This window comes from Andrena cerasifolii, chromosome 5, assembly GCF_050908995.1.
Source record: "Andrena cerasifolii isolate SP2316 chromosome 5, iyAndCera1_principal, whole genome shotgun sequence".
NCBI classification, from domain to species: domain Eukaryota; kingdom Metazoa; phylum Arthropoda; class Insecta; order Hymenoptera; family Andrenidae; genus Andrena; species Andrena cerasifolii.
In genome coordinates, this window is record NC_135122.1 from 11,895,151 (window position 1) to 11,918,950 (window position 23,800).

General features: G+C 48.6%; 1 protein-coding gene across 4 annotated transcripts in view; it reads left to right on the top strand.

Annotated features, from left to right (window-relative positions):
* The window catches only part of Dgk (diacyl glycerol kinase 1), a 70,742-nt gene that overhangs the window by 6,901 nt on the left and 40,041 nt on the right, over positions 1-23,800 (top strand). For all 4 annotated transcript variants that reach the window (XM_076812436.1, XM_076812438.1, XM_076812439.1 and 1 more), the window contains exon 2: positions 22,059-22,187. In XM_076812436.1, coding sequence (XP_076668551.1) covers positions 22,124-22,187 — 64 coding nt within the window. In that variant the 5' untranslated portion in view covers positions 22,059-22,123. The remainder of the gene's footprint in view (positions 1-22,058; positions 22,188-23,800) is intronic.

Consider the following 23,800-nt stretch of genomic DNA (forward strand, 5'->3'; position numbering starts at 1 on the left):
AAAATTAGGGTTGGAGGAGGAACGAAAATCGTACGCTGTCGATCAAGAATCGGTGTATTCCTGCATCGTACTTTGATCGCATAGATCCAAGGCGGGGTTGACTTTTGAAATTTCTCAGAAAAGGCTATCGAGCCAATAGTCGACGACCTTACGTAATCTTATCGACGGCTAAGCGTAAACTGTTTAAGCGCGGCTTAAACCACCCCTCGGCGCCACTAGAAAATGTTAATCCCGGTATACGATCCGCGCCCGTTATGTTAATCACGCAGCAGCCCTTGGAATCGCGTCTGCGGCAATTCCCCGTCTTCTCCGGTCATTTTAAACTCTCTATTCAATTAAGGTATAAATTCGATTTAACGCTGAATACGATTAAGGAGCCGGTGCTGGGCCTTTGAAACGACATTGGCACTTCGTATTCGAGACGTCGATGCACACTTTTAAGAGGGCTTTAAACAGTTTAAACGTTCGTTCCTGAATTTTGTATCGCTCCTACTTGTCTGAAATTTGACCGGAAGCCATTATGCCTCGGTTTCCGTTGCGCCGTCTTAATTATACCGCCGGGTTGTAATTATTTCCCAGCATCGACTGCAGGAATATCGTCGGACGAAGCCTCTATAGTCGCGCGCGAAACTTTCGATTGCCATGCGCGCGGATAGGCGAACTTCTGACTGAACTCTCGATTTTCCGCGACATGGTACTAAAGACGGGCCGCTGGTACGATTACGTCGGCCGTAATTAATTACCGCGCAATAATTAACGTGTCGCGGCGGTCGTCGCTTGTGGAAGTTTATCGATACCGGTCCCTGGCCAGGAAATAAAGACAGGTCTCCGTTGTTCGAAGCAACGTTCAGGGAATATTGCCGCGAGTAGCGAACCCGCGTCTTGACTCAAGATTCCGTGGAAGTTAAATGGGATTCGCGGACGGAAAATGATGGCGAGCCACTCGGCTACCTGGGATCTTGAAATTTTCATCCGACCCGGCTTGTTTCCCGCAATCAAATCTACGAGATCCGCCGCAGATGATTTATTCCTTCCGTTACTCTGGAATTCATTACTCCAGCCGCGAGCAATATTACTCGATGTGATCTTAATTACGAGACCGTGGAAAAACTCGAGCTGCGAGCAATTTTTCGATAATGAAATTCTTGATGTTACACTCCGGGAAGTAAGACAGAATGATTAGCATTCGATCGATCATAGTTCCCCTTCCGCTTCAGATTAGATCTTCCCTGGTTGTTCCCATAGCACCTACCATACTTCCTCTTCTCGCGACCAGAACTCCCCGATACTTCCGACTCTTCGCTCGAGCATTTTCAGCGACGCGTGCTTCCTAGATAAGCCCGCAGAAACTTGCCAATTTCGGGGGATGCTGGCGAGAACGGCGGCGAAGCCCGGTGATGTTTGATCCGCGAGAAATCGCGATTCGTACGCGGCAGCGACACGTTAATCCCCGTCAGAGATTCGGGCGAATCCAGGCGTGACGATATAACTCGATCGGTTGAGCACGACGGGGGCCGTGTCTGTCGCGCAGAGGCATCCAACTAATGCAATCGCCCAGCAGTCTCATCCGCGATAGCTCGTGTCGCTTTAACGAGCTCCCAGCGAGTCGAGTAACGAAACTTCCATGGGGATTTAGGCGGAGGATGTAACCTGGGCGTCATCCCGCTAATAACGCCGCTCCGGTGTCACATTTGGTATCGCTGGACGCCGAGCTAGATCGCTGCGGGACCCGGTGTCGATCCTCGACGCGTTATCCTGCCTCTATTTGGAAGGTTGCGGCAGCGAACGGTATCTGGGAATGATAGCCTTTTGTCCATCCTTCCTGTTCACACTGCGCGAAGTTCCGTGGTTATAATGACCAGGCAGAGGTTATAGACTAGTCCAGTTTGCCTTCAATTAATGGGATATTCTTGCCAGGGTAATAGCAAGACTTAGAGCTCGTTAGGAACTTGCTAGTATCGTCCTCGAAATTGCCTTACGCGGAGTTTGATTGCTTCGAAAGTTCGGATCTCGGGTAGGATACTTTGCGCGGTGTCTGGCAGCGAGATCAGACTTAGGCAGATGACAGGAACCTTGCCAAGTCTTCCATGGATCTACAGGCTGTGCTTGGACTAATCATTGCTGCTCCTCTAAGATCCATCATGAGCCAACTTCAATCGGTCGACTGTCTTCCATTTACGCTTCAATTTTCATTGACCTTCCCGCCATCGCAAGTCATGTATTCCATCAACGCGATGCAACTCGATCTCCGCTTCCATCGTCCGACTTCCAACAATAAGCCTGCGCAGGCCACTGCGATCGCGCTTCTTCTCGCAGTGTCTTTCGGTAAATCAGTCACGACGCCCCGGAAGGGAAGGAGATCGAGGCGTGACGGGGTTCGTTTACGAGCTTGCGCTTTTCAAATTTCGCCTCCACAGTCACGTCGCTAATTCGCCGCGGTCGTTAAGCGTGCGGAATTATAAGTCTGCCACCTCCCCGGCGTTCTTTGTCATTTTTATTTCTCTCACCCTCGGTCGCCACTTAAGCGCGACCCGTTGCTTCGTAACTCGGCCAGTCTTCATCCCGGATTTTCAGGCGGACCTTTAAACTGCCCAGGCAGCCAGTCCCATTATACGCCCTCGTTCCTTCAAATTTGCATGTCGCATTCGTGCATGCCTGCCGGTGCCCACCTACCCGCTGCATTATTCCGCCGCGAACAGGAATTTGTGAGTCGAATCCGCCAAGTACAGCGGGCTTAATGCGCGCGATAAATACGCCCGGCGATGTATCAGGATTTCTGGGGGCAGCGCCGGATGCACAGTGAGAAACTGCAAGCTGCTGCTTGATACCCGACCAGAGGATTCGCGATCGATCCCGCCGCCCAGGAGGATTTCGGCCGGCGGTGATCTCGCGAGCCCCTGGCCGGGGACTTTAGGGGTCGTAAAAGTTGCATGAAAGGCGGTTGCCCTAATTTCCCGTCGTTACTCGATGATTCCACCCGCGGTAGATCCTCCGCTACGGTGTTGCGTTAGGGGTCTGCTGTTACAGAGGAAAACACTCGTGTGCCTCGAGCAACGTAATTTATTATGAAGCTTCGTTACACAGTTACACTCGGGAACGAAATAGGGAGCGAATGGGAAAGCGAAGCGAAAGGGTGACGTGCCTAGCTCTGCGATTTGGATTTTAGTCTGACGCGTTGGTGGAGCCTGGTGTTTTTATGCCCTTTGAAGCCGTGGCTTCGTCCCTTCTGCGAGCTTTTGGTGGGCTCCGGGTGTTCCTAGTGTTCTGGCGAGAAAGTCTCGTGTTGAGAATTTTCCGAGGTTAAAGCGTGTCCCAGATGCTTCTTGGCGGGACTCTTTTAGCGCGTTGTACTTTTCACAGCATCACGATTTTATCGTGTTTTTTTTTACATTCCTACCTGTTCTTTGTTTCAACTGGCATTCGGATTTTTCGAAGTTCAGAACACGACTTTCTTTTAAAATATAAAAAAAGGGGAAAGAAGGAATAGCGTAAAGGACTACTAGTATAAATAAGTATTGTTTTATTCACTTCCATTGGTCTGGTGACACCTTTCGCGCAATAGTTCCACTTTGGAATGTGTTTTGCCAATTAACTTTTACACTCGCGTTGCACTTCCTGCGAACCGACGACTTTTTCTCTTCGACGCCTGTGCATCCAGGCCGAAAAACTGAAGCAAAAGGAGCGGGGATTTTTCATAAAGTGCAGAAGGCATAGATTAGAGGAGGGTTCCAAACCAATTGGTCGCTCTCAGGCAGAAACAGAAATTCACAACTGTTGTAATCTTTACAACAGCGCGGGCAATGAGAGGTTAACACTGTGCGTGGAATGTCGGAGAATTGTGGCAGACTATCTAGTTACGCGTCGCAACGTGTTGTAAATTGCCGAGGATAATTGAAGAACCTTGCTGGATGAACGGAGTCCTTTACAGAAACAGCTGGACGCTCTGCTTTCAAGTGATACGTTTAATTGGCAGTGATTGATTCAGACAGCCTTGTTCTGAGACGCACGGTTGAGGTGGTCGGAATAAATGGCGGCGAGCAGAACGAGGAAACGGAAGAATACTAGAGAGATTATACTTCGCAGAGGGGTCGCGACGGTTTCCCAGGCACCCTCGGAACTTTTCCAACAGCACTTCGCTGGTGGAGCAACGAAGTAGTCGGGGAACGATTACACTGTGCATATTGCGCTCGCTGGAACTGTGAACTTTCTGGATTATTGTAATATTTGTATACGAAATTAACCGAGAAATAATACGGGCCCCAGGGGAGCTAGATTCTCAAGTTTTAGTGCCCGCTTCTCCACTATTTGTATAATCTCTTAATGCAGTCTACTCGAATTGCACGCGGGCAGAGTTTGCCGCCTCGCGAGCGTCGAATAGAAATGAAATCCACCGAACGCCTCACTACAAACTGATGCAAGTAGCGGATCGGAGCGCTATGAATCAGGCTTGAATGGGAATCCAGAAGTCAACGTTGCCTATTCCGAACAGGAGCAAGACATTCTCGCGAAACGTGTCGTTGAATTCGGCTTTTTGGGGCCAGCGCCGAGCTCGGTACACGTCCCCCGTCTATTTCATACCTAGCGCTTACCCTTCGCGCCCACTTCTCCCGGGTTATTTGTCACGTACACGGCCGGAGCACTTTATTTTCATTGGCCAGGGGCCTGGAGTCCGTATCGAGAAGAATGGGGCGAAAGAACGTGGCTGGCTGGAGCCTATTAAGAATCGAACGGCGTTCGACTCCTGTGACGCGTGGGAGCACACTCTTATCCCGGAATCCCCTGGAAACTCCTCGACCGTATTACTCGATCCAGCTCATTACCTTAAAACGCAGCGTTTCCAAGCGCAACGTCTTTGTGTGCGTTGCTTTTCAGCCTGCCTGCGCTACCCCCGGAACAATTTCATCTCCTAAATATTGATCTATCTCCGCGCACCGCTGGAAAGCAGCTTTCTACGCCGCTCCGCTTCGAAGACGCGACTACCCCGCGACCCTCGAGGATAGAATCGCATTCGGAAGTTGCGAATTCGAGCTCCTCCCTCCGGCGCATAATTGTCCATTGCTATGTTCTTTTTTTTTGTGGCCCGCGGGCATTCGCCGATGAATCTAAAGGCGTCGCGTTTCAGGCTGCACGGTCGCGACGGAAAGCCGTGCGACTCCGGAACAGAATGCGCGCTGGCGGTACCCCGTGGCTTATGATCCTCCGCGTGGCACGGCGGAGCTGATTAATATTTAACCGGGCGCCGCGACTGCGGTGATTTTTTGTGATTAATCGAGCAGCTGGATACGCGGCGAACCAATGCGCCGCGGCGAAAATTAATTAAAAGGGCTACAAAGGGATCTCAGGAAACAGTTGTAATTAGCAGTGAAGATGGTAACATGCCGGGCTGGAGTGGCGGGGTTGAGGGAGCCAAGGCATTCTTTCAAGGGGTACGAGAGGTCGTTTCCGAGCCGTACGTAGACGATTCCAGTGATCTCGAGGCGCTTCGCCCGTTTGCTTTTCTTCGTGCCCCGTTCTTCCTCTGGCCAGGCTCGCGGGGCTTTTGTCGCGCGACACAATGAGCCGGCGCAATGCTCGGCTGGGGAGCTTTACGGCCGAAACGAGGCGGCAACTTCGATGAAACAATAATGTTCCAAGGAGGGCGCGAGCTCGATATCAATTGGCACTGCGTCACGAAGCCGACGTCTATGTCGATACGCGGGCAGATAGAGCGGCGGGTTTGCATGGCCTATTGTGACGCTGACGGGAGACGTCTGGCCAGCGTTTCTGTTCCAACGAGCGCTTCGGTTCTATGGACTACCGGGGGCCATCGAAGGAGCACTAGAATTTTTCGTTATCGACGGAAGAACGCTGGAAATGGCGCCTGGGGAGCTCGGTTGAGATCGTGCCGCTGTATCTGCTACGTTTCAGACCCACGAGGACCGTTCCGCAGTTTTATCCTGGCTTACTGGAGCCGCTGCGATATTGCAGTTAGAATTTACAGTGCTGCAAGCATCCTGAATAGTCGTTCAACTGCTATGAATAAAATTCCGGCGAGCGCCAGCTTCGGAAATGTTAAGCAGCTAGTTCCAGCGCATCTTCGAATAATTGCAAGTACCTACCGTATCGTGCTTGTCGTCTCCATCATCCAGCAATTTCTTTCTGTACACAAGCCGTTCGACTACGAGCGAAGGAGCGTTTCCAACGGTGCCGCGTAATGTCCACAATATTAAGGCCGTCCAATTAGACGGCGACGTGCAGCCGAACTGTATATCATTTTATTCCTAGCGTCCACGGTAAACGCGTTTGGGCGTCCGGTGAATTAAACGGCGCACGGAGCCGCCGGTGTTTCGCGAAAAAGCGTGACGAGGCACAATAATCGCGCGCGTTGGCATCGGCTCGGGATTAATGGCAGCGCGCGGTGTCTGCTGAAATCTGTACTTTGGAAATTCGCGCGAGACCAAGATGTGCAGAACGATGTCTAGGAAGATGCATAATAGTTTTGGTTAGTACGAGTCTTCCGCGAGGTTTGTGCACGCCACTTTTCAATCAGTTTGTACTTATGGCAGGAGAAACGGTGGCAATAATGCTCACGTGCCCAGACAGAAAGAATCAACGGGCGTTCCTGCGCGGCACGTATTTAATAGGGGGATACAACGATGGCGCCTATTTCGACGGCCCCAGGGAAACAATAATTCAATGGGAATTTGCGATTTCGCGCATTGCCGCGCGTGGGCGAGGATCATTCGTAAATACGCCCGCGCGCTGGCATTTTCATAAATCCGCTTCGTGAGAAACGTGGAAAGTAAAGAATGATGTAAATCCTGTTGATGGACGATCGGCCAGTTACGCAATTGCTGGAGCCTCGTTGAATTTCCTACTCCATTCTCGTATTTGTCTGTTGTCGCGTGTGTGTAGAGATTCAATGGAGAACTGCGCTTTTTTTTCTGTGGCGTAGGGTGAATCCGGGGTTGTCGATACACCTAATATAGAATGGCTATTAAAACTAACCCTCGCAGGGTAACTCGGGGTAATATGCCACCGCAGGCAATATGCCACGTCTCAATCATTTTTTAAATAACGCACAGCCGGCGTTACATTTGCACCAATTCCGTTCAATTTAGTGTAACTGCTAAGACGACAATAGATTTTGGCTTTTACCTTCTTTTATTTCCAGTGAATCCTGGCAAGTTATAAAAGTATCGTCTTGATCTAATTTCACACTGTATCTAGAATGCAGATTATACGTTAGTGTGAACAGTTCTGCAAAATGAAAATCAATAGATTACGATTTAGAAACAAACGAATTTTACAACCTCTCACGCATCTGTTAAAACTATGTACTTTGCGGAGAGATTTTCAATCCTTCTTTTTATGGCCGTGTGGAGTAATATGCCACATGTTTGTCGGTATAATATGCCACAAGTGCCGCCACTCATATTTTTGTAACTCTTCTCTATTTAATGGCATCGAGTTGTTTTTTCGTATTAGAACCATGCCTAAGAAGTATGTACGAACTTCAGACCGTGCTGCTGGGTCAGAAAGTTTAAAGGAAGCCATTCGAATGGTGAAGGAGGCTCATACTACAATAGAAAACAAATTTTGAGAATGTGGATATTATTTATGACAATTCGACTGATGCAGAAAATGACAATTACAGTGCAACATGTGAACTATATTATTACGATAAAAAAAACTACTTGTTGCAAAAAGTGGGTCCATGAAGACTGCATAGAGATTGGAGACTGTTTAATTTATAAGAAACAGCTATTTTTTTCAAATATATTTTACGTTTCATTGAGTTCAAATATTTGTTATTAGTTACTAATAGCCTGAATATTTTCAAATATTGTTGACTCTCAAAAATTTGAGTGATTAGTTCGCACTCCCTAGCTTGTGGCATATTTACCCACCACTTGGGTAATATGTCACTTTCGAGGACTTTTGTATTTGTACCTTTCTCATTGAGCTATAAAAGTTGCATATCTCTACTTATTAGCCAATGCAGAGAATTAGTTACACTTTCATATGGTTCTATCTTTTTCCCTGTATCTACTTATACTTGCGAGACATCGCGTTTCAAAGTTAACTGTGGCACATTACCCCGAGTTACCCTATTATTTCTTACATCAGAATAAACCTAATATGTTCAGACTTGTATGCTGATTTAGAAAAACTGGTCGATAGTTGCTGAAAATCAGCTTGAAAACTGGAGGCGCGACATCAGTTCGTTTCTCCGCAGGTGCCGGGAGCCATTTTTTGGGAGAGAGGACCCACATAATTTTCCTGGCCCCTGTTCTGGTTTCTTTGAATGAAAAATTTTTCAGAGAAACTTAGGGATAGTCGAAGTAAAGCAGTGGTTCATCAGAGATTAGCTGGATGCATATGTACGTACATCGAAGCACGCGTGGAGTCGCGTGGCTTCTCCATCGCGTCCTTCCCGCGTATTTTCGCCACGTGAAAATAGCTCGACTTCTCGCGCAATGGCCTTTCCCGTGTCTTCCTGTGGATACTATTTTAGATACGAGAGCCGTACTCCCTCGCACTTATTTGGGCGGATTATTTACTAAACAGCGAGCTCCCCGTACGAACATCCAAACTGACTAACACAGAATCGGTTTCCAATCAACGAGTCAACGTCGGAGACTTATTTACACCAGCGGAAGATAAGCGTTACAATATCGCGACACGAGTATCACTACTGTGGCTTAGCAACGCCACCATCAATCCAGTCACATTTACTTTCTACCCCGCCGGAAGACAACGGCGCTCCCGAAACGAGCGAGACTCGGCTGTCGTGTGCAGGATTAAGCCGCCTAGCAGAATATCGAATATCGGGAAACGCAGGCTCCATCAGAGTACAATACCGTGCTCCTTTGGCCCCGCGCGTTCCGCGAGCGCGCCCGCTCGCGGAACAATGGTGTATAAACAGCGGGTAATATTCACGCAAGAGCAGGCGTCGATCGCGCGGCGGCGGCGGCGCCAATGCGCGTTTACTTACGTGCACGAGCAACGATCGGCGTAAAACAGTAAATCGGGGGTAAATAGACCGCCGAAATATATTTTCGGAGCTAAACGAGACGGAAGATTCCGATCGCGGCCGATGACGCAAAACTACTTTCGGAGATTGTGTTTCCCTTCCCTCCAATTGCAGCGAAGGCTTTGCAACTTCGATAACCTCGCCTTGTTGATATCAGTTTCTCAGATTTGCTTGGAAGCAGCGCGGCGATGTATTTTTAAGCGGATGACTGCGGTAGCTGTATCTGGAATAACACTCTGGCGATAATCGCGGGTTTGGTGATAAAAGATCCTCCACGTCCTGCGGGAGAGTAGTAAATTTTCAATCGACACGGAAGTCGGAGCGCGCACCAGAGATTGTCTATTTCTCCGGCGAGAGAATTTGCAATCGTTGGCTCGATCGAATTTCCTTTGAGACACGCTCGAGTCTAGGTCCGCTATCTAGGGGCGTTGATTTTCGCACGGGGGCCAACAAGGAAGAGATGAGAACGCAGATCGAACGTGCTTGGTTCGGCACGAAGGGCTGGCAAAGTAGGGGAGAGGGTGCGAAAAGAAGTTTCCTTCTCGCGATAACGTCCCTCCCGGACGGCTACTTCCCTTTCGCGTATCCCTTATCTCCTCCCCCTCTTTCAAGGATACGGGGATGTTTAAAAAATATCGTCCTCTTTCTTCGCCGTTCCCCTCTGAACTTTGCCCTCGGTTAATCGTACAGATCTCCGCTAAACGTTGCTTCGTTGCGTGGGGAAGTAAATCAACAAGCACAGGCCAGCCTTTGTAGCGACTCTAAGCCTCGGAATTCCGTGGATCAATCGTGGAACTCACCGTGGACCAGGTAATATCTTTGGCTTCGGGTCGACCCACGTCGGGACTCCCGTTGCTGCTCGTGATTGCAGTGGAGCCTGTCTCGGCTCGGTTATGTGCTCCACCTAATTCCACCGTTCGACCTTGCCGCGGTCGGAAAACGAAGAGAAAGAGGAAAAGCGGAGCAGCGCGAGCGTCAGGCAGCATTAAGTCGCTTCACGACCGGGAGGGATCGTAAATTTTTCAGCCGACGATTCGGCTCGCGTCGACGGGCAATAAGCTCGCGAAAAATGGAGCTCGCGTGTACGTGATTCTATCGCGGCATCCTCGCGAACCATCGATCCGTTGCCCATCGATCTGTCGGCGATCCAAAGCGCCAGGTGTGCTCGCGTACGGGACGATGCTCGCTAGGGAACGTGGCGCGCGTCGACCTCCCTCTTGGCGGCGATCCCTCTGAAAAATTGATAATTCCACGCGACCCCCCACCGTCCGACGGAAATCGACGCTTCCGGGGTGACGACGGGCGCTCCAAAAATTTTTAGGAGACTCTGTACGTCGAACGTCGCTGGCAGGCGACGGATGGGCGATCGAGGGCGCCTCGAAAGGGTTAAGGGACAGGCTTCGGGGCTTTAATTTTTGGGGCCTCGTTTCGTTAACTCTGGGTAGGGTGATTGCGGGACAGTTGCCGCACCTTGCGCGAAATTGTCACCGTGTCTAAATTTTTGCAATGAAAATTTGTTCCAAGGATACATATTATTAGTTGAACATCGTGTCTTACAACTAGCATTAAGGGGACATTCTTCTCTCTCGGTCGAAAAATCCGCCACTTTTCGGTGATGGTTTTTGTAATGAAATAAACGCTTAACGTTTTCGAATTTCGGAGGGTATGTTGTACCACTGTTGAAATGCAAGAAAAAATCTGTGTTGTTTGTTTGTTTTACTTGTTTATTTAAATATTTCGCAGTGAAGTTGGCGGCTTCAGAATTGCTGGCGGTCGAAATTTCGGACGACTGGATCATCGAAAATAAAAAAATTATTAAAATGGAAGTCGATCAAAGTTGAAAGTACCCCTACGATAGTAAAAATAAACTCGACGTATAACTATTGAGGCAAAGTGCAGTAGGCTTACCTCGAAAAATAGCAAAATCTTTCAAAGTAATAATGGAGGCACGTTCTCGCTTATTAATCTAACCTAAACGAACAGCCTAAAGCAGATAGAATCGACAGTGTTGTATTTTATAACCCTGAAATACCGAAGGTGCGGCGTCTCTCCCAGTGCGGCATCTCTCCCACAATTACCCTACTCGTGGATTAATTTTTGGTAACCTGTGTCGATGGTTTTGCAGCGGAATTTTCGTAGCTTTAATGTTTAATGTAATTCACTCGTACTTGGGATCACTAACCCGACACCATTTCCTGGCCACCCTCGTGAAATTCGATTACAACTTTCGCCCCCTTTGAATATCTCATTCCATTCGACCAACTAATCAATCCAAAGGTGTGGTTTGCGGCCCGTCGTCTGTAATGCCAGTAAATGGTAGCGCGAATGTATTGTAGAATGCATCCTCAGGTTCGCCACCGTATCCTTGCAATATTCGTGGCTTGTATCTCCGTCTTAAGTTCACCTGTCCATGCACACTGAACTCCCACTGTTATCCTCTCGATTGGAGCGGTAATCTCGGAATTAGACCGCGGAAGATGAAACATTTCACGATAATACCCGGCGCGCGCGTTCCCTGCACAACTCGAAATTGTTCTGGCTGCGTGGAGCGCGTCATCTCGTAATCTCCTCCGAGGGATCCATCGGTCCGAGGATTTATAATGCCAGCGTCCAATATTTCCGAATCTATCGATGCTCCTGATATCTCGAGATAAATCGGGGGCGACGGAAAATAAAAACCGACAGGATTTATACCCTTATAAATGTTGGGAGCCTGGAAAAACACGACGTCTCCCTTTAAAGAATGGATATCTCGATATTGGTTCCCACCGGAATATAATATGACGGCCGTTCTGCTTGCACATCGTACTTGCCGCGCAATATTACATATTTACGGAGCGGCGGGGGGGGGGGGGGGAGGCTAAATATTCAGATGACGAGAATTAAATCGCTTTGCCGGCGGACAACGTCGAGCGTGCACGCGCCCGTCCGCCTTGCGTGCTCGGAGCGCGTTATGCGGAAACGAATGGAACGCGGAATAAATGGAAAGAAGGGGTAGAAAAATGGCTTACTCCCGACCGGGAGGCGAATATGAATACGACTACGGCCTGGTGATAGAATTGTAATTAAACCCTGGGAATTTCGAAATTTCGAACGGTGGTACGCTTTCTTCATTAAACCAGCAGCATTCCGGCCGTTACTCGTCCCGCGGAGGAATTGCATCGGGAGCGACAGCCGGCGATAGAAAGGATTATATCGAAAGGCTCGGTCGCGACGGGGAGGCCCTTGCATATTGCATAAGGGTCGAGGCGTTTCGGCGGTCACGTCGAAATCGACCGAGCGGGTGGAATTAAAAATGCCGGAGACGATGGATTCCTCGATATTCGAGCGTTCTGCAGCGCCGCTGGAGGGACCGGCGTTCCTGGCGGGAGGAGCGGGTTAATTTCTCGCAACGCGCGTAATTGCCCCGCCCGCGCAATTTATTTATTAATCGCGTTACGCGTCGCGTTCACTGACGGATCTCGTTTCGCCGCGCATCGACACATTTGCGGGGATGAACCCGGCGCACGGGAAGCTGTATCAATTTCCAGTCGGTTTTCGAAAGTACGCCGAACATGTGTGTCGCGGATTAATGTTTCAGCCGTAATTGGGGTGGGGCGGGGGGGGGGGGGAGGGGGAGTAAATTGAAATATAAATTATTCCCGTGCGCTTTCATTGATGGCGATCAAAAGAGAACGAGGGAATTGTGGAATATTCTGCACCGCCGGTGATAATTGTTAGCCCTCTTTCGGTGGATTTTGAAAGAAATTATCGTGCCACTGAAATTTCAAGTTGGTTATTGGACGAGGATCCTTGATTTTGTCACGGGGAGATGTGCCAGTCGAAATGCGTTGCGGGGCGGTTAGTACGTATTGATTCCTTCCTGGCGTCCTCCCCCACCTCCTTGAGAAGCATCCTTTGCCCTGCTCGGTACTTCCTTAAACCTCCACTACCTTCAGCAGGAGCGTCCCTTTGATCTCGCCGGCCAGATACGTAACGAGGCATCCGGAGACTTCGTTCGCTAAAAAGATTCTGCGGGATAGACGGCAGACGCGAAGTTTTGCGACACTTCCACTGCCTCGCGGAGAAACAGACGTTGCCGCGGTAACGAGGGAAATGTTACATAATCAAACCTCTTCAGCGACTTCCTCCTCGATTTTTTTCTCCGCAGTTTGTAGTCCTCCCGCGGAGAACACTTCGGAGAGACCCTGTATTGTGTAATTCAATCGAATAGTTGCACAACTGCCGTTGCGAAAGCAGTTGTTCAGTTATTGCGGAAAGCGGTGGTATTAGCGATTAGAAAGAGTGATAACGGTATTAGAGTGGCGTATGTGGCACGTGGCAGTAGTCAGCGCGCAGAATTGGGTCCGCCTGACCATTTACCGTCTTATACTACTTGCAGCGCATTTCAACGGAGTCCCTGGCTATAAACGGATTAGTTGTTGTACAGGCAGAATTTTTTACGCCGTAGTAAGGACATTTGGAGTGCGAACACGTAGAAAATTTGAATTTTAAAGTAAGATTAGGTACCGGGCGAATCGTATTACATATTGTACCCCATTCCTCTTCTCTGGAAATAAGTGGCTAGAGAAGTATTTTCTTAATCCTGGAAAACTTCAAGTTCTCCGGTGGGTACTTTTGATAGAAATCTATGTAGTTGCAGATAACAGTGAGGCGAGGGACACATTTGCTAGATTAAAGCAGAAGTAACGAAGCAGCAGCTGCGAGTGAACATGGAGCAGGGTTTCCATACATTAATGACATTAGTCCGAAAGAAACAGCATTCAAGAGTGTTCAACGGAATATAGTAATTAAGGTGGAGCAAGCAATTAAACCGTGCAATTATGCGTTCTCGTTGAAAGCAAAATTCCTAGAGTCGCGAAAGTTTATCGTACAACGACGCTTCTGTATAAGGGTGATTAACAGAGTCAGCGTATGCAGCTCGCGTGAGAAGTACGCGATAAAAATCGTAAGGCTTGGCAAATGCTGGTTTCGACGAAGCAACCTCACGATTTTCCCTTCGCTCTCGTTCCAAGTCTTCCCCTTCGAGAATACAACTTGGAGCAAAGTTTTCGAGTCACCATCCGTCGCGGATGGTTGGTTTTTTAAATTTAAACAAATTTTAAATTCCCTTAAATTTAAACAAATTTTAAATTCCCTTAAATTTAAAGAAATTTTAAATTCCCTTAAATTTAACTAATTTAAATTGCGGTATCTAACTATATCGCAAATCGGCTCAGCCATTCGCAAAAATCGACGCCCAGTCCTTCGTCCCCAGGAAAATGCCCTGCGACTGGACCGTCCCTTATTTTCCATCCCAGCCTGTAATAACCAACTTCCTGTATACGTGTTTTGGCAACTGGCTGGCACTTTAGATGCTCGGGGTGTCCCAGCGCGAATTCGTGCGGCCATCGCGAATGCCCATTGGGGCCATCACGGTGGCAAATAAATTCCACCCGTTCCCGTAAGTTCGCCGGCAGGGGCCCACACCCTTTATTTTTAATTAAATGCTCGCAAGCCCCTGCTGCAGCCTTCTCTGCGCCCCTTTCTCCACGCCCGTTCGTTCCTTCCATCTGTATCCGGCTCGCCTCTTTTTCCCTTTAGTCAACTCTAGCCCCGATCGCGTCACTGTTTTTTCCACCCCTCCCTTTCGCATCCTTTGACCCGCCTCTTTTCGCTGTTGCGTTATTTTGCGACTCGTCTGACCACCATCGTCTCCCCCGACTTCTCGTCCACGGTATAAATATACTTTCATATCCATAATTTATCAGGCTCCTCATCCCCTATCTTCCACCTCCTAACGTGGCGGTATTATTCGTTTCTTCGACGTGTCTTCCTCGCCGCCCTCTCGACATCCCTCTGCCCTCTTTCTCTCTAACGCTGCCGCTGGAACGTAACATTTTTTCCCCACACGCTGCTATCTTCCTTTCATCGATCGCGGCGTATAATCAGCCGCGCCGGAAGTGGAAACGGCGACCGACTTGTTTGCCGCCACGCACGAAGAGTGGAACGTCGATCACATCTTTATAAGGTCGGGGCAATCGCGGAGGATTTGCTCATCTCGATACTCGAATATGGGTCGGACGTCGAATGTTTCCTTGATGTTTTGTTTCCGCGAAATGGCTGACCGCTGAAAGCCTTCGTCCTCGGGCTATCGCCTCGATTCCTACTCCGGGTACTTTATTATCCAACCGCTTTGCTGGGGAGGATGTTTTCGTGGACGAACGCTGCGGCGGTAGGAAAATCAAGCGGCCGCTTCGGGCCACTTTGATTACTGCGAATCAAGCTGTGCGTGGCTGCCGAATTTTAGAAGGGGAAAGAGGGAAGCAGGGTCGCTGGAGTGTCGGGAGTAGTCGGACATTTCTGGGTTCTACGAGGAAATCCGATCTGCGAGATAGTATTAAGGGGTTGTACCTAGTCAGGCGGCCGAAAAGAGGCGAATGTTTGTGATTTCTTTTTTAAAAAGCGGAAGCATATATTCTCACAGAACTTTCTGCACTTAAAAGAGCAACATTTAAAGAATATTTGGTAATTTTTTCGTAGAAAAATCCTGCTCTTTTAAGTGCAAAATGTTCTGTAAGAATATATGCTTCCGCTTTTTAAAAAAGAAATCACAAACAGTCGCCTCTTTTCGGCCGCCTGACTAGGTATAACCCCTTAAGATATTTCGTGTAATAAGCTTGGGTATTCTGTCAACACAGCTCAGTACCTCCTGTTCGAATCTCCCACTCGTTATTCCTACAACTTTTTACAATAGAACGTCGTTCGAAGCCGGCATGCAATCGGAGAATACAAATGCAAGGCTCGTGATGGAGTTCGGGGAACTTTAATTTCGTTCGAAGCATCGCTGCCGCTCCTTTCTTTCCGTTTGACTTTTACATTTAAATAAGTATTGTCATCCTTCTTACGAACGGGGTAGTTTCTGCCCCTAATAACAATATTCAAATGGGCCACGAGCTCGTTAGTAGTGTCACGGAATAACCAGTGAAGAAATTTTTATCGAGCTTCTCTTTCGCCCCTGGCTAACCAGTTCCCCTGCCTCCTCTTAATGAAATTCCATGTGTTTACTCTTTTTTCGTCGCTCCACCACAAAAGGCATCGACCCTGATCGAACCTAATTCATTTCCCAGCTACAGTGAGCAGGATCTCGTTTGGACGAACAGAAGAATCGTCTTTCGATCGTTCTTCGAGTGTATTGCTTAACGCCACACGCTCGGAACAAGGGGACCGAGGCTCGAAGAAAAATCAACCGAACGTACGCGCACGGCCTTTGCCAAATTCCCCAGCCCGGCGTGGACCGATAATTGGCCCCGATAATCGAAAATCCACAGTGAGCCCCAGTTTCGTTTCGATCCCCTTCCATTCCTCTTTGAACAGCCAGTGCACTCCTCGCCGCCGCGCAATTTGCCGAACAATCGCTATTTAACGAGCACGCCCAGCCATTCACGACGTTCAAGGGAACATCTTATTATTCCCTTGCTTAGCTGCGAACACCCACCTTGGCTCGCCTATCCCCGCCACGCGCGCTCCAAGTGTTCGAAACTCTGATAGCGATGCATACTACGAAAGTCGCTTATGCAGTGCCTCCAAACAAGCCTTCATTAAACGCGAGCGCGGATTAACAGCTCATTGCTCCAAGTTTCTGGTCTGTCGCAAAATCAGAGTAACTTAATTTCCGAGCAGTTAGAGGTCTCAAACTCTGCTTCACGTGCATCCAACGCGCCTCTATGCCCCTTTTATCGGATTAAATCTTATAGTATTTCTATCTTCATGGTTTAATTCATGAACGTAACGCGATTGCTCGGAGTGCTCTGACAGAGGATAGAGCTGCGAGCACGCGAACAGTGCTATCCCGTGAGCTTTATGCCCACGAGGCGATGCCTTAGGTGCTATCGCATCTTCGTTAATCCGACTAATGGCAGTTTATTAACGGCCATTACTTATCCCCATGGAACAAGGGCCGCTCAGGCGTCTGGGCGGTTCCAGCTCGTTCGAACGTTGAAGATCGACGATATTGCGGGGCCGTTTTGAGGAACGAGCGTTCGTTTTTAATGGGTCGCGTCAAGTCGCGCCGTAATTTCCCAGCTTGACGTACAATTAGTTCCAGTTTGCGAGCGGACGGGGATCGAGGAGCGGGCAACCTGCAGCTTTATATTACCTCCGCTTTATAAACTCGTGCAGGAACGCCGCGCCACTGTGTTTCTGCTAAAGATGCTCCCCCCGGTTTCACCCAACACCTGGGGGTATAAAAATCCTGGAAATCACGGTGCGATCTCGGTTCCGTTAACGCACTTGCAACGTACAAGCATGGCGCGAAAGTTTCACTGTATTCGGCAGTTTAAGAATCGCGATCGACGATTGTGAAGTTTGTAGCCAAACGTAAGTAAACTACTTTGGTAATTAGATTCGTCCCCGTGCTCTCGTTTGACGATCGAGCAAAAGGAGTCGAGAAAGTAGTCATGATTTCATTGTGCGAGGTGTTTGGAAGAAGGGTTGAAGATTGCACCTAAGAGCCTGCCACACTCCCCCCACTCATTTGCATATTATACAGGCGGGGTTGATTTCGCTTATCATAATCACCAAAGGCCTAAATGGACGTCCGACAATGGCGCCCAGCGTTGTCAATATTATCACTTCACTTTTCACCCGTATAATTGCAATTCGTTTCGAGTTTCGCGTCAGTGGTGTCTGAGGGAACTGGATTCTATTTAGAACCTTCGCGCGGCATTTAAATGCATCCTCCATTTAAATTCGAGGCACCAGAACCCGCCGGAGGGATTTAAATCTCTTGTCGTTAAAAGTTGATTCGACGTTTCCTGTTTTCATTTCCGAGCGGCGGACTCTTCTGAAATTACGAATACCTAAAGCTTCGATGCCCTGTGTTCGTGTAATGAACGCATGTTGGCCCATGCGAGTTGCTTGCGTGGTCAAGCTGCTGCAATTTGCACGCAGAGGCTATTAACCGGTCTGTGCAAGTTAATTTACGCACGCGTCCCTCTGATAAGGATCCATGACGTAATGAAGTCTTGGTGGCTCGGATCGATAATATTTTTAGTGCCCCGCCGCATGCGAATACCTCTGGGCACAGTCACGACTTTATTAGGTCGATTAATTACGGTTCATTAGCGATCCTTGTTATTTAGCGCAGGAAACAAGATTCCCCTCGCGCGTGAACATTTTTCATCGGGGCTCGCGGTCGAACGATATTAGAAACCGCCAATTTTCTCTGATCGTCCTTGTTTTTTATTAGATGCAGGCCGCGAGGGAAGGGAGCTGTAGTATTTCACACGAAATCCATCAAATAAAATATACATTCTTAACCACCCTCTTCTTAGGCCACCGCTTAATTTAGCTAATTTGAACAATACAGACGACGCTGGCGCACGCAGGATAATTAGCACACTTTCCGCGGAGGAACGGGCTTCCATTAAGAGAAACACTAATTAAATTGAACGTACCGCTGCGCGTTTATTTACGGGGCATACTCGTTCCCTCGTGCTCGTCATTTGTCTTCCAATTCGACGTCTACCTGGCCCTCTAATTAACCGAAAGTCATAACGAAACGGCGAAGACTTTTCACCGATGAATCATGATTCTCTCGAGGAAGTCACTGCGTAAACATTTCGAACTGCAGCGTCTTGAATACTCGGTGTTGCTGAACTCGGATGGTCCCGGTCGCAAAGTAAGCACGAGTAAAAATGTTACGTCGTGCATTTTGTAACAGGAATCTGCGCCTTAATTCACACGACGGTAACATAATTGCAATTAATTAGCACCGCCTTCGCCATTGTAATTATGCGCGGAACAGTGAGTCCAGACGTAGAACGCAGAATCTAGGTTAAGTTATAATTACACCGTTAATCTAACAACTTGCCACTATCGAGCGGACTCCGCGGACTGCCAAAAGAACAAAGCTTTGACGACGAAAAGTGTGAACTCTCTGTTAGGAAATCCTGTTATCCCATCTACTCCAGCGGCGCTAACTTCGTCGCGGTTTAATGTCGCATGATTACGCAGAGATCCCGGCCGCGTGGCTATTGTCTCTTGCCACTTGCACGTCCGTTTGAACTCGCCAATTTTCCCTCGCTGGAAGCAGTCCTGTACGAAGTAACGCCGCGTTGGATCGATCCTCAAATATACAGGAGCAGCATATACGCGCAGCGGTATTTTTCACTGGCGTGTCGCTGAATTGCGTTTTAGCGAGGGTTTTAATTACGTCCACGTGGCCCCTGCTTCCACAGAATTACTCCATTAGGAAATAAAAGCTGCTACCAGCTTTGTGGACAGTAGGTACGTGTCTCTGGTCGAAATTCTTGCTGCCTCGGCAACAGCAATTTTTAGACGCCATTGAAACTTCTCTACGATTTAATTCGATACTCCCGTCGGAATGTTAACAAGATTCTAAGCATTGCAAATCACAGCTGGAAGAACAGTTCACTGTTATTTCCGTACGTATGTACCTACTAATTCTATTTGGTAGGTTCAAGTAGCTTGCACGTGGATTGCAGAGATATTTATACATAATTGATACGGAGATGTGTGCGATCGTTTATTCCATTTGGAAGTTCGATACGCGCGTTTGCCCCATCTTCGACAGCTTGTCGATCGATTCGATACGTCCCCGTATTTTCCCGTCTCACCATTATTTGCATGATATATCGCCGTCGTGTTACTTAAAGACAGCATTTCGCCGGGTGTGCACCCAGCAGGATTCCTCCTGCGAGTTTAGAACCCGTTCCCTCTCCGAGCCAACCAATACTGCACTTTTAGCAATTCAAATCGGCTCTGCATGGGACACGGGTATTTGTCAATCATCCTCGTGTACGGTTACAGAACTCAGCAAGTTTCCTTTCGTCCGACTGCTCCCCATTTTGTAATTCGGACGTGAGACGCCCCGGCAATGTTGGTTATTTAAATTATCATAAGATAATAGACGCCCGAGGCTGCGCGAGGGAACCCGCGGGAAATAGTATCAGCTAACATTACCATTCGCTGCGAAAACTTTCCGAAATTACTGCGAGCCCCAGAGAGCGGGATGAAAAAAAAATTAGAAATGTTCCCCGAGTAGGAATATCGCGCGATGGAGTTCCACCTGATTTTACATTCGACTGGCTGACGTATTTATCAATGGGCGACGATCAATTCGGTAAACTTTCAAACTTCAGCCAGCAAGCTGAAAGTGGGGACCTTGCGGCAATAGGGGCGCAGCTGAAAAGGCTGTTTATTAAACAATTGCTTTGACTTAACATTAAAAAAAGAACACTGACCGAAGAATAAATATTCTCACAGAATAAATAGTAGTTATTGAGTTGACAAGTTGTTATTTCTATTTTCGGCGAATTGTTCAAATCTGCAGTCGCTCGGAACAATAATATTGCAGAAAATGTAACGGGCGCAGGTTTAAATTTTCCATTAAATCGCTCGTTTATTATCGGCTTTTCAGCAAACGTGCACCAAGCGATGTAGATTTTTTTTTTACCTGTATTACACGTCGTAACTCAAAAACTGTCACAAATGGAGTTGCACCACTTGCTGCGAGGTCCTCGATTTCTCTCAATGGAAACGTGATCAAAGTCCCCTGCCTTCCATCATTGAATTTTTCTGCGACTGTAACCTCCCGTTTCGCCATAATTACACCATACCTGGTTGAATCGTCATCGAACGGAGCTCCCTATCGAGTGGCCGCGTATGGACATTCATTAGGATTAAAACGATCGCGTTCCGCGCCATTACCGTCGATTAAGCTTATTATCGACTTCGCTATCCGTAGAGATTAAGTGGCTCGGCGTGCCTAGAGTCGGACGCCAGAAGCGTCGGAGCTCCGCCGCGAACGGAGGATTCTTCCAAAGATGGGGGAAAGATTTTTACTTCTCTAAGAATCTTCTTCGTTCAGCTTCGCGCGGCTCTGCGCAGCGTCCCCCTCGACGTTTCGTCGAAATTGCACGGTGCGCGTTGTATTTTGTTTAGCGTCGTATAGATGAGGTTCGCGGTACGGATAACAAAAGCCTCCGCCGTGGAATTCCAGCGACGTTCCTCAACATTCGCCGGTAAACTTCCGCGTTTCCCGCGAACGGAGCTGGGAACTTTCAGTTTACAGAATGCCTGCTGCTCCCGACAACATCGTAAGTTTCGCGTTCGAATCTCCCTGGCCGCTGGACGGCTCTGTCCAAGTTACGGGCGCTCTTCTTCCCATCGGCATTAAGAATTACGTTTCCCAAGGATTCTCATCGGGCCTCGTAGAATCCTGAACGAGCCCCGAACGCTGCAAACTTTTACCTCCTTCGACACCCACTTGCGCCCGTGTTCCGTCGACTTCCCTCCTGAATTTTCCACGACTTCCGCTCTCACGTGAACGCCTACGACTGGATGGCCGTCGGCACAGGCCCCTCGGTGCAGTTCCCGAGGGAAGGGAACACCCGATGGGGGTCGCCGTTTCTCGCAAGTTTCTTCTTCGTTTCCCTGGAGCTCCCGAGGGCGGTCGTAAGCGATGTGCGTCAGGACCCAGTCAAAGCGTCGCGCTGGGGAAAGGAAAAGGGCCGGCGAAGGGCTTCCCGCAAAGGCAGAGCGGCTATCCAGCGGAACACCGTACGGGCTGGCGACTCTTGAATGTGGGAAACTGCGTTGTCCGTAACAAAGCTTCGCCAGAATCCCCACTGTCGAGGCGAAAATAAAGGTACTGGCCTGAATGAATAACAAAAAAAAAAAGAGAGACGGCACCGAGTCTGTTTCCGCGAATTTCCCCATCGACGCGATATTCTGCCTGGATTTTGTTAGCTGGTCGCGCGCTCGCGTGCCATGTATATTGGTGGGAATAAACATTGCGAGCTCGGGGGCGGGATGTTGTTGGTGGACAGTGGTGAATATAGGCGCCGTTGCGATCGTGTTTATTTCTAGCGTGATTGTCTATTATTTGTGGAACGAACAAGCCATATGTTCCATAGATGTTTAGTTGATACAGTGATTGATTCTTTTCGTTGCGAATTTCTGTCACACTCGATAGCTGCGCCGTGGACAGCTGGATCGAAAAGCTTTTCCTAATCCAGCGATATCTTTCTATCTACAGGTGACGGCATTCAGCATTCAGCGACCGGGCGTTCGTCCTATGGGAGACAGAGACCAGAAGTAAGGATGGCCTTTCACTGGGATAAGCTCTCACCAGCGGAATTTCAACAGCTCCAGGACTTGGCAGCTTGTAAGTAAAACGTGAAACATCTTTTGGCTGGGACTCCGCTACTGTAGCGTCGAACTTTGTTGGAAAGAGAACAGAGGTTGGGAATAAGAGAGCTGTCGATGTAGGGAGTTTTGTAGCGACGCGGTGCGCATCTTCAAGCGCGAGGAACGGAAAAGGGTGGCTGGTTTAGCGCTGTGTTTTCTGTATTTTTATTAGCACTCCTTCGCTACTCTTCTAGCGATAGACGGTTCCTTAATTACGCTTTGTTCGGGGGAAGTAATTGTGCACAGAAATCATTATTCATCCACTGACCATCCCTGGATTAATTCAGCGGCGCCCCTTTCGCAAAAGAACTCACGAGATGACGTACCATCAAATACATATGAGTCCTATTTATCTTGAAGCTGAAAAAGAGCCATTTCGGGGCAGTGCCCATCGCTCATAGGATCATTTCAGATATGAAAAAGGTTAAAGATGCGCCCCACGAAGGGGACGTTGGACGTCGATGGGATTTAGCGTAGCTTCCGCGCGGCTTCGTTCTTCGTCTCAGGGTCCCGTCATTTCCTTCCCCTCCGTTTTTAATCGACGTTCACGTGGCAACCGGAGGCTCGAAACAACGAAGTTACATTTTGCACGTGTTTCTTTGAGAATTAATAACGCGGGCCAGGTTTCGCACTCCACATAACCCATTTATCATCCAGACGGAAAATAAGATTCGCCAGTCTTAATGAATGATCGTGGCGCCCCGTGAGAAACGACTCCGAGGAACTTTCGCATAGTTCCTTGATGATATCGCTAGACAAATACGTTTCGCGCACGCGTGTCTGTGATCTTGAACCCGGCAGCCAGCGGTTAAGAATCTTTCTTAAAACTCGCGCTCCTTTTTCATTCAACTTTTCGTTGCCCCTTTTTCTTAACGATTGCAATGAATAGCGCGGCTAATGAGATAGCTTCCCGCGATCTCGATGTAAAGTCATGGAACGTGGCGCTCGTTCTTTATGGAATTATGGAAATTCGAGCGACATCGCCCAAGAGGAACTGGAATTTATTCCAACCACGGCGATGCTTGAGCCAGAGATACATTCACAATTTCAGGAATGTATAATATTTCTCTTACGCAAGCTGCACGGGCGTGCGATTGTATCGTGGGTAAACTTGCAACGAATCTCGCAGTGATAACGAAGTGGCGATCGTCGGAGCAGGTAGGAATTCCTGCCACAAAGTGGAACGTGTTCCTTTTTACTCCGCGTCTGACTATGACCGTCCACTTCTACTGTGTCTACCATTCTTCCGCGCGTAACCTCCCACTCCCTGGTTTCATATTTCCCAAGAGTTTAACTAATAAAAACCCATCCCCCAACAATCGATCACCTGTTTACCACTACTCCACCGACATTCGTTGAAACGATGAAGCACTGCCGTCGCTTCAGCGTCAGAAGTTGTTCTCGATTTTTCGCTCTCGGCAGCGCCGGTGGCAATTTCCCGAGCCGGTCCCCATCGACTGGTCGAATTAGGGGCCGATTTTCGTAGGGGAAACGCAAATTCCCGAGCGTTAATCACGCGGCTGTTGGGGCGCGATCCATCATCGTCGTTCCCGTCAATCGGTTCGCCGAAAATAGTCCACGTCCAGAAAT